The sequence below is a fragment of the Amblyomma americanum genome, chromosome 1 (assembly GCF_052857255.1).
Source record: "Amblyomma americanum isolate KBUSLIRL-KWMA chromosome 1, ASM5285725v1, whole genome shotgun sequence".
Lineage (NCBI taxonomy): Eukaryota > Metazoa > Arthropoda > Arachnida > Ixodida > Ixodidae > Amblyomma > Amblyomma americanum.
In genome coordinates this window covers 413,383,390-413,394,414 of record NC_135497.1, presented here as the reverse complement: position 1 = coordinate 413,394,414, position 11,025 = coordinate 413,383,390, and the positions used below count along the sequence as shown (strand labels likewise).

Genomic DNA, 11,025 nt, shown 5'->3' with positions numbered 1-11,025 from the left:
GTTAGCTAGCCGATTTTGGTATTCAAAGAATAAGCGAACGAAGTGAGGCTACAGAATTCTGCGGAGAACAGCTGTAGCAGCTTTCTGTACAAGTGATGGTGACGAGGTGCATGTCTGACCCATTGAGTTTAGGAGAAGTCTCTCGCCAGCACGGGAAGGAGTAAGGATTGCGATGCGCAGTCGCGTCTTTCTGAGTTCAACTCGAACAGTTGATTATTAGACTCGAGCGTCAAGCTTATTTGAAAAGAGCCAGTGGATTAATTTCAGCATGGGCCAAATTTTAAACAATCTATAGGTATTCTGGTTGTATAAGGGGATCAAAGCTTTGATTGATAAGGAATAGACTTTCTAATCAAAAATTTGTAGGCTTTGACACGCCACCGCGTATTTTACAACTTGGCAGTCTGTCTTTGGCGACATCAGATGAGACGCGGACGCTCTCTTGACCCTAAATTCGGGCACAATTGAGGTGCCAATTTGTTTGTTTATTCTAGTTTTGCTTCCAAATTTGCCACCCCTCTTCAAGTCGTATACGGAGAATCGGGCCTTGGCAGCGAATTTGGCAGACATGGAAGCTGATCTTAGTAGCCGAGACTATTGCTGTCAGCTATAACATTTTGTGCTTACGTTCATGTCGACACTGCAGTCGTTTTGCATAACAGCCTGGCGGCTCTCGGGTGAATTTTGGGCACTGCCTGGGGAGTGGCGCTATGTTGAGTGGTTGGTTTCACTAATGCCTCTGTTGTACGAGGTTTACGACTCTGTTCTGTGCTCACAGAGAAGATCAAGAAGGGCCTCCCACGCTACAACTCCAATCTCTCCTCGACCAGTGATTGTGACCACTGGCCGATCGAGATTGTCCTTGCCGCGGAGGAGCTGTTACGTTTGGAGACACCAACATGCCAAGAATATTCAAGCCACTGGGAGTCATCAATCTACAGAGGCTTCAAAGAGCCGTCGACGGGGTTGCGGCGCCACGAATGCAGGTGATGGCGTCTACAAGGGACCTTGTCCCATCCCCCCCCTCCCCCCTGCTGTTTACGGGGTGAAACGGCCGTCCGCTGCCTGAGAACGGCTTTGGTGAACCTGTCGTTTGTTCTCAACGCCGGACCCACCCGGAACATAACGACGTCTTTCTCCCGGAGGGGACGGCGGGGGAGCCTGCGAGCGGCGGGGCTGCAAATGAGCCGTGGCAAATGCGGCCGTGTTTGACTAAGGGCCGTTGTACGATCGTTTCGGAGCGCCTTCCGCCTCGTCCGCTTCGGGAACGGAGCTGGCGGATCCGCCTCGTTCGGCGAACGGATGGAAAGTTGGTGAACTTCAACTTTCTGGCGGACGAGCGCATCCGGCCGGGGACCGGATTGCAGCTATTGGCTGCTTTTCCCGTGACGTCAGTGACGTCCGAGCCCCTCCTCCCTCCGCCTCGGTTCTGCTCTGCCCCGGCCTGCCGGGGCAAGATGGCCATCCGTCGACTGAACTGGGGAGCGCGGCCTGGGCAGTGGCAGCGATGTCGCGAAGCATATTATATTGTACACATATTGATATTACCAGTGTTCAGAGCGACTGCAAACTCCGCCGCGTTCAGCAGTGGCGAGCGATAGTTCCACTAGTTGAATTCTGTAATCATCTACGTTGACGGAGTTGACAGAGCGCCTCTTCAAACCGATGCCAACCTGTGCAGTGGCGGTGTCACGAAGTGTTTATTTCGAGCTGTTTTTGGTTTTTGCATGCGTTTGTAATTCCTGCTGCGGCTCTGCAAACCGACGCAAGACCTGTGCAATGGCGGTGTCACGAAGTGTTTATTTCGAGCTGTTTGTGGTTGTGGCAAGCGTTTTGAATTTCTGCTGCGAGTTATTTTCCTGTGCGTGCGCAAGTTTCACAGCATAGCGACAAGTGTCCGCGTAGTGAAAGTGATTATGGTCGGTGCGAGTGCTTTCCCGTCAAATCAGCGATATGTTCATCTGCGAAAAACTCGCGACGCCCGCCGTTTTCCGAATGTTGAAATGAACTTGGAGCTGTGCAGCTGGTCGCTTCCGTTGCGATGGCTGCAGTGATCGTGACCGAGGCGAGCCCACGACGTTGTTTCTGCTACATAGCAAACTGCTGCGTGTGCGACTTGACACGATCTTGGCTGCACGGCCGTCGCAGTGTTTTCTGTTGCGACAACAGCAGCGTCGCCAGTCTTGTGCGTCTTGGTGCACGATACAGTGGTACGTTTTATGATCATGGGTGCGCAGGTTGAGACAGTGTGCCAGCGGCATTATGTAGCCTGTGTGAAAAAAATCGGTGCGCAGTGCAAATGTCCGTTCGGGGGCACCGTCATTTTGTATGTGTGTGTGTGTGTGTGCCACACGTCAAACAAAGGTACCAAAGTGAATTAAGCTGTCTCTATGCTTTTGTTGGAGGCCTGTTTGCCAACATGATTTTGTCAGTGCCGAGCAGTTGTTGAGCAGCAGCGCTTAATGCTATCAGCTGCATTAGTTTATTTGATGAGGCATTATCGAAGCCTTCAAGAGATGTAATCCATGCACATTTGCATGTTCATATGCTGCCTTCATTTGTTTGTGACTGCCTATGAACACGATTATTTGCCTGCAGGGTGATGATAACCCTGGTTGGCCTGCAAGAACTTGTGTCGGCAATGTAGTATGTTCCGGGATTTTCTTAGCCCTCCTCGCATTTTCCACGAGCAGAAATTTATTTGCTCATCAGTAAATTCATAACTGAACATTCCTCACTTATATAAATTGCCTGCAACACTTATCCGATCCCATCTGTTTCATGGTCATGACAGCACTATTCCTGCACATGTTATCAAACAACAGTTACAAGGCTTTTTTAATGCCTTGAAATGTGCTATGCACTGTTGCGTGGTGGTTGGCTTTGCAATACCAGTCTGCACTCATTCCTGCGAGCCCTGCAGTATTGACGCAACTCTGGATCAGTTGAGGCTGACACCAGATATAAATTGAACCCATTTCTTTTTTGCTTGGATCGGCTGAAATGGTTGTGGTCATTAGCATTCACAGATTCTCCACTTTGCACTGGAACAAAGTTCTGTTTCTGCCTAACGTGCATGCCTGAAACCAGAGCATTGCATTTTTCGTCTCGTAGTGCGCAAAATCTCTACACAAGGGTCGCTGACGAGAGCCGCCGACAAAAGCAGGAACTTCAACACGCACACCATGGCGATGCCGAAGCGCAGCCTACTAGGCCTAGGTGCAGGTCGCCGAGGAACGGAAAAAAGTACCACGTGACCACGAAAAGAGGTTATTATTTGGGGGGGGGGGGGGGCGCTCGTACGGGAAGTAGGTAGGGAAGGGGGGGAGTGCAGTGTGCAGGGATATCGGGGTTTGGAGAGGGGGGCGGGAAAGGAGGCAAGGGAGAAGGTAGTCGGGCGCATACCGATCTGCCCCTTGGGATGCGGGAGCCCGTTTCGGCGTGTGGAGCGATGCTGGCGGTGCGCTCGCGCCGGCTAGGTTGCCACCAGCCGGAGAAGGCTATTGGACAGACGGATATGCCCGGCGCGCCAATCGGCATGCTGGGACCATCCGCCTCGCTCGCAAGCGCCAAAGTGATCGTACAACACCTTTCCGCCTCACGTCCGCCTGGCGGCCGAAAACTGGCGGACCGCTCCCGAAGCGGACGAGGCGGATGGCGCTCCGAAACGATCGTACAACGGCCCTTACTCAGAACTTAAGTCACGAACTTAAGTCACACTTAAGTGTCGTTCTTGAATACGGCGGTTAGTCTAAGACGAGGTTGTTTTCGAAGCACAAGGATTCCGGCGTCGTTGGCTTAGGGCCGTTGTACGATCGTTTCGGAGCGCCTTCCGCCTCGTCCGCTTCGGGAGCGGTCCGCCAGTTTTCGGCCGCCAGGCGGACGTGAGGCGGAAAGGTGTTGTACGATCACTTTGGCGCTTGCGAGCGAGGCGGATGGTCCCAGCATGCCGATTGGCGCGCCGGGCATATCCGTCTGTCCAATAGCCTTCTCCGGCTGGTGGCAACCTAGCCGGCGCGAGCGCACCGCCAGCATCGCTCCACGCGCCGAAACGGGCTCCCGCATCCCAAGGGGCAGATCGGTATGCGCCCTACTACCTTCTCCCTTGCCTCCTTTCCCGCCCCCCTCTCCAAACCCCGATATCCCTGCACACTGCGCTCCCCCCCCTTCATAAACCTACTTCCCGTACGAGCGCCCCCCCCCCCCCAAATAATAACCTCTTTTCGTGGTCACGTGGTACTTTTTTCCGTTCCTCGGCGACCTGCACCTAGGCCTAGTAGGCTGCGCTTCGGCATCGCCATGGTGTGCGTGTTGAAGTTCCTGCTTTTGTCGGCGGCTCTCGTCAGCGACCCTTGTGTAGAGATTTTGCGCACTACGAGACGAAAAATGCAATGCTCTGGTTTCAGGCATGCACGTTAGGCAGAAACAGAACTTTGTTCCAGTGCAAAGTGGAGAATCTGTGAATGCTAATGACCACAACCATTTCAGCCGATCCAAGCAAAAAAGAAATGGGTTCAATTTATATCTGGTGTCAGCCTCAACTGATCCAGAGTTGCGTCAATACTGCAGGGCTCGCAGGAATGAGTGCAGACTGGTATTGCAAAGCCAATCGCCACGCAACAGTGCATAGCACATTTCAAGGCATTAAAAAAGCCTTGTAACTGTTGTTTGATAACATGTGCAGGAATAGTGCTGTCATGACCATGAAACAGATGGGATCGGATAAGTGTTGCAGGCAATTTATATAAGTGAGGAATGTTCAGTTATGAATTTACTGATGAGCAAATAAATTTCTGCTCGTGGAAAATGCGAGGAGGGCTAAGAAAATCCCGGAACATACTACATTGCCGACACAAGTTCTTGCAGGCCAACCAGGGTTATCATCACCCTGAAGGCAAATAATCGTGTTCATAGGCAGTCACAAACAAATGAAGGCAGCATATTAACATGCAAATGTGCATGGATTACATCTCTTGAAGGCTTCGATAATGCCTCATCAAATAAACTAATACAGCTGATAGCATTAAGCGCTGCTGCTCAACAACTGCTCGGCACTGACAAAATCATGTTGGCAAACAGGCCTTCAACAAAAGCATAGAGACAGCTTAATTCACTTTGGTACCTTTGTTTGACGTGTGGCACACACACACACACACATACAAAATGACGGTGCCCCCGAACTGACATTTGCACTGCGCACCGATTTTTTTCACACAGGCTACATAATGCCGCTGGCACACTGTCTCAACCTGCGCACCCATGATCATAAAACGTACCACTGTATCGTGCACCAAGACGCACAAGACTGGCGACGCTGCTGTTGTCGCAACAGAAAACACTGCGACGGCCGTGCAGCCAAGATCGTGTCAAGTCGCACACGCAGCAGTTTCCTATGTAGCAGAAACAACGTCGTGGGCTCGCCTCGGTCACGATCACTGCAGCCATCGCAACGGAAGCGACCAGCTGCACAGCTCCAAGTTCATTTCAACATTCGGAAAACGGCGGGCGTTGCGAGTTTTTCGCAGATGAACATATCGCTGATTTGACGGGAAAGCACTCGCACCGACCATAATCACTTTCACTACGCGGACACTTGTCGCTATGCTGTGAAACTTGCGCACGCACAGGAAAATAACTCGCAGCAGAAATTCAAAACGCTTGCCACAACCACAAACAGCTCGAAATAAACACTTCGTGACACCGCCATTGCACAGGTCTTGCGTCGGTTTGCAGAGCCGCAGCAGGAATTACAAACGCATGCAAAAACCAAAAACAGCTCGAAATAAACACTTCGTGACACCGCCACTGCACAGGTTGGCATCGGTTTGAAGAGGCGCTCTGTCAACTCCGTCAACGTAGATGATTACAGAATTCAACTAGTGGAACTATCGCTCGCCACTGCTGAACGCGGCGAAGTTTGCAGTCGCTCTGAACACTGGTAATATCAAGATGTGTACAATATAATATGCTTCGCGACATCGCTGCCACTGCCCAGGCCGCGCTCCCCAGTTCAGTCGACGGATGGCCATCTTGCCCCGGCAGGCCGGGGCAGAGCAGAACCGAGGCGGAGGGAGGAGGGGCTCGGACGTCACTGACGTCACGGGAAAAGCAGCCAATAGCTGCAATCCGGTCCCCGGCCGGATGCGCTCGTCCGCCAGAAAGTTGAAGTTCACCAATTTTCCATCCGTTCGCCGAACGAGGCGGATCCGCCAGCTCCGTTCCCGAAGCGGACGAGGCGGAAGGCGCTCCGAAACGATCGTACAACGGACCTAAAGTATGAGTGGCGAAGGAAGTTTCAAAAACGGCACTTAAGCAGCACTTAAGAAAGTAGCGCTTTTAGATGTAAGTAGGCGCCATGGGAACGAGGCTAAGCAAACATTTCTGTATATCTAATAAATTCATGAACAAATAAAGAACAGAAGCGCCAAAACAGCGCTGCTAATACATAGTACAAGTCTCAACTAACGTTTTAACAACAACAAAAAGTTTTTTTCGCCTAGCCTTGGAGAACTAATATTACTTGTCTGGCCACAAACAAAGACGTCACTATAGTAGCGCGCGTAGTACTGCTCCTGTCGACGTCGTAGTCTTTCCGCTCGCGCGCGTCCATCGGTTGCATCATCGCCAGCATCGCCAGCTCTTTGTCTCTGCTTTATATTGTTATCGCGCATTTTAATTGTAAATTGACTGCTTGTATCGTATATATTTTGGTCTTATATTTATTGATAGTGTGTAGTCATTTGTAGTGTGTTTTGTTTTCTGTACTGCGTTATTCTTTGGTGCTGTGTTGCGACGCGCGCGTGATGGAGAAAACGGAGAAGGGCAAAATTAACTTCTCCAGAGTAGAGCGAGATCTTCTCCTCGACCTCGTCGACAAGCACAAGGCCGTACTAGAGAACAAGAGAACTGATGCAGTGTCAGTTGCACGGAAAAGGAAAGAGTGGGAGCTTATAGAAACCCAGTTCAACTCCAGTCACAACGTGAGCCCACGGACATGGCTCCAGCTGAAGAAATGCTGGGAGAACTGGAAAAATAAGTGGCGAAAGGCGAAAGCGGACGACAACCGGGAGATATTTAAGACCGGTAAGTCCTGTTTTCTTTCATCTTTGATTCTTTTTTGCTGACAAATTCAGAGGTTCTCTCCCAGATTACAGAACTGTTCCGATTGCTTGCTGCCTGCATTTTATGACTAGATTCTCCCTCCGCCCCTCAAAAAAAAAAATACAGAGAATGTTTACGACATTCGAATCTGAGGGAAAGCATGAATTTGTGCTACGTAGAAGACGACAGTGAGCAGGCAGTGCCGCGGGACGGAGCAAATAAAAGTCGAAGACGACGCTAATTCACGGCGCGAGAATGTGGAGCAGTTTAGCAAGAGGTGTGTTCGCTCCGACGGTAGCGTAGTGGTCTCGCCCAACAGCCGTTAAAGATCTGTTTGCGCAGCCGCGGGTTCGATTCCCGTTCGTTGGTATTGATCGAATTTCCTTTTTCATAATTTGACCTCAGCTATATATATATACCTCAGCACATAAGGAGTGATCGACTGCATTAAAAAAAGTTTATCCATACTATTTCAATGCTAGTAATCATGGTCATGAACAAAGCTCAGTTAACAGTTTCTGTTGGGACATGATGGATTTTGGTTACTTAAATTAAGCATTTTAAAGACTGCCTATGAAGCCAGTGAGCCCAGCTCCACTGTGCTCTACATTAATAACGCCCTAAAATTGAAAAGAAGTTGCCCACTCTGCCTGCTTCTGGTCTTTTGACGTTACACCTACCATTTTGCTTTCCGTCGCTCGCTGTGTTGTCCTTAACTTAAGCTGAACCCTTTTCGTTAGCCTCCACTTTTCTCTTGAGGAACAGTGGTACACTGACATTCATGATCTAAGAAAACCTGCCATATGCACTCCATTCCATTCTTATCCTTCTATTATTTCCGTTGATGATTCGGATCAGCTGTCACTAGTTGCCCTAAGTGACCTGTTCCTCTGCCACTTCCAGCACCTCGCTACCAATTGTGAACTGTGAGGTGCTGGAACTTGTGCTGCCAATTTTCTTGCTGTGCGTTTTCACCGCCACAGTTAGTATCTAGCTTTCACGCACCCGCAGTTTGGAGTCAGCATGTTTAAGGTTGTTGCACCCGGAGAGTATTACTAAATAAATGCAAATATCGTGCTTCTGTCAGAGAAAAAGGCTCCTGCTTGCGCGAATAAACATGCATGTTTTCGTTGCTTCGTAGCGCTTAAATTCTGAAAGATACTTTGGCGTTCATGTCGAATGTGCTTAGTGTTTGTGAATATTCATCGAGGGATTTTTCCAGTGGTTGTAACAGCGCTTTCTGTGAATACCTAGGCGGCGGCTCAGCGGCCCCCAGCCAGCTCACTGAAGACCTGCAAAGAGTTGGCAGTGTCGCATCCCACATGGGGGTTCGCTTGGCGAACCCCTTCGACAGTGATCGCCACCAAGCAGACCCAGGCGGCGAGTCCCAACCCGCACCATCGGTGGCCGCCCTGCTTTCGCGCACTCAAGATGGTTCTATTCCAGGAGCCAGTGGTATAACTTATTATATATATATATATATATATATATATATATATATATATATATATATATATATATATATATATATATATATATATATGAGATTATTTTTCTTGGAATACATATTCTGTGTATGTACTGCTTTTCTGTTTTTATGCCTAGAGGATTAGATGAAACACTCCAGCAAAATGAATTGCAGCATCCCTGCCTGGCGCTTGTGTCTGACCATTTTTGCTGTTGTAGGCTGCTTCTGTGCTTATTATTTTGTTGTTTTTTTCTGAGCATATGAGCTCTTCTGTCCAATTTTCTGTGCCATCTGTGTTGTCTTGACCTGTCATAAAAATATTGGCCTGTGTGACCAGTGTTATCAAAGCTACAGCTAAGAGGTGCGAATGCACTGGCCGAACATATTTTCTAAGGTGGTCATCCAAGGAGCATGATTGGCAGTGTATGTGACGAATGTATTCCGGAAATGTTTCCCTTCGAAGCAGGCTAAGTGCATGTTTTATGCCTCCTGTTTTGTTACATAAACGAACTCCAACGGAAGCATTGATTGAGTTACTGCACGACCAAAAATGGTAAAATGTCACCTGAAGGCCATTGAAAGCAACGAATACAAGCGTACAAAATAGCGCAGAATGCGTTTAAAGTACCCACTTCATTGTAAACCATTCAAAGGCTAAGGTAGCCTACAGTACTAGCAAAGATTGAAGTGTTTCTTGAACTAAAGCGACATTGCATTGGATTTGCCCTCATTTCAAGGTCTAATAGCAAGCACTTCCTCCGCATTAGGTGATGCAGAGGACCCGCTGTGGTCCTGGCACTATGAAGAGGGTAGCCCGCAGCAAGATGAGCAAATGGAAGAGGAGCCAGTGGCCATGGCAGCCTCCTTAACATCAGCCACAACGGCAACCGCAGCACCCTCGGTGCTTCCTGCTGCCTCTACAGCAAGGGCAGCAGGTACCAGCCGCATGAGCTCACAGAGGCAGTCGCCTGCTGTGCCACCTGCGCCAAGCGGTTTTTTTGTTCCGGCAACACCGGCAGCCGCAGCACCCTCACCCTCAGTGCTTCCTGCTGCCTCTGCAGAAAGCGCAGCAGGTACCAGCCGCACTGCGGGCATGCATAGGCAGTCGCTGGTCGAGCAAGAGCTAGCAGCTCGCCTTAACGATATTTCTACCGAGAGGGCACAAAAGTGTAAAGAGCACCGGCTGCGGATGAGACTCTTACGAGCAGACCACCGCGACAAGCTCGCAAAGCGAGCGGCAGTCCATCAGCTCGAGATGGAAAATCTTAAGCTTAAGAATGACTTGAAACGGTCGAAAAAGATCCTTTTGGAGCTGCAGATAAAAGCAGTAAAGGGGGAGCTGTGAGGAGGGTGATGTTGGAGGTGGGGCAGGGGGACATAATCTGAAAAATGAAAGCACTGCAACTATGGCCAAGTCGCCTGAGAGAAGGGATGAAGTGGGGGGGTATACAAATAAAGAGCCAGATGAAGTCGATATATTGCCAGACGGTGTTCTTTAATGTGCACTGACATCGCATAGAACACAGGAGTCTGCAATTTGCCCCCCTAACGAATGCAGCTGCCACAGCCAAGAGGCTAGTACCATAGCCCCTGAGCCATCGCAGCAGGTGAAAAATTTGTAACCTCTTATAGGAGCTCTGAAAGGGGCTCTAGTAAAGTTACAATATGCCTGGGACGTTAAAGCATGCCAGTTCACGAATATTGTGTAGCAAGAATTTTTTTAATGCGCTTTGTAGCGGCTGAGCTCTCTGCAGTCAAAATTTGAATTCTCTCCTCTCATCACACTTTGCACGCTGGAAGGTCGGCGCTCCTCTGCCGGCCCCACCTCCGGGGTGCAAAGCTTCCTGACCCACCAGAGCTACGCGGCTTACTGGCCGTGGCCATAGTAGCTGCCCGACGTCTGAAAGAATGCAACCAGTAGCCATCTCTCAACTTATATACGCATTTGTGAGCGATGGAGAAGGGCGCGAGCATGTAAGTCTCCGGGAAGTGCTGGCCAACTTTGGCGCATGATTGTGGGTTCTCTGCAGGTGTAGAGGTGTATTATTTGGCTCGGATGTTCATGACAAGCAAATGCAGTGATTGAGAGAGTTGATGTGCTCTCCTCGGAAGGTGTTTCACAGCGCCTTTAAGTCTTGCTTGAATTTCAACCTCATCCAGCTTCTCTTAGTTGCTTTTTACTACAGAATGTCTGTAGTGTTTAGGATAGTCAAGCTGCCGCATTGCCTCAGTGGTTATGGCGCTCGGCTGCTGACGCAAAAGCCGTAGGTTCGATCCCAGCTGCTGCGGTTGAATTTTGGTGGAGGCGAAATTCTAGAGGTTTGTGTACCGTGTGATGTCAGTGCACGTTAACGAACCCCAAGGAGTTTATATTTACGGAGCCATTCACTACTGCGTTCCTCGTAACCCCGACTCAGTTTGGGACATTAAACCCCCTTAAAGATAGCCAGTTGCTA

General features: G+C 49.7%; 1 protein-coding gene across 1 annotated transcript; it reads left to right on the top strand.

The window, feature by feature from the left end:
* The first annotated feature begins 6,803 nt into the window (after positions 1-6,803).
* Positions 6,804-9,914, top strand: LOC144124447 (myb/SANT-like DNA-binding domain-containing protein 3). The gene is made up of 3 exons (XM_077657108.1): positions 6,804-7,083; positions 8,356-8,556; positions 9,778-9,914. The coding sequence occupies exons 1-3, from the start codon at positions 6,804-6,806 to the stop codon at positions 9,912-9,914; spliced, it is 618 nt and encodes a 205-aa protein (XP_077513234.1).
* Positions 9,915-11,025: the final 1,111 nt, after the last annotated feature.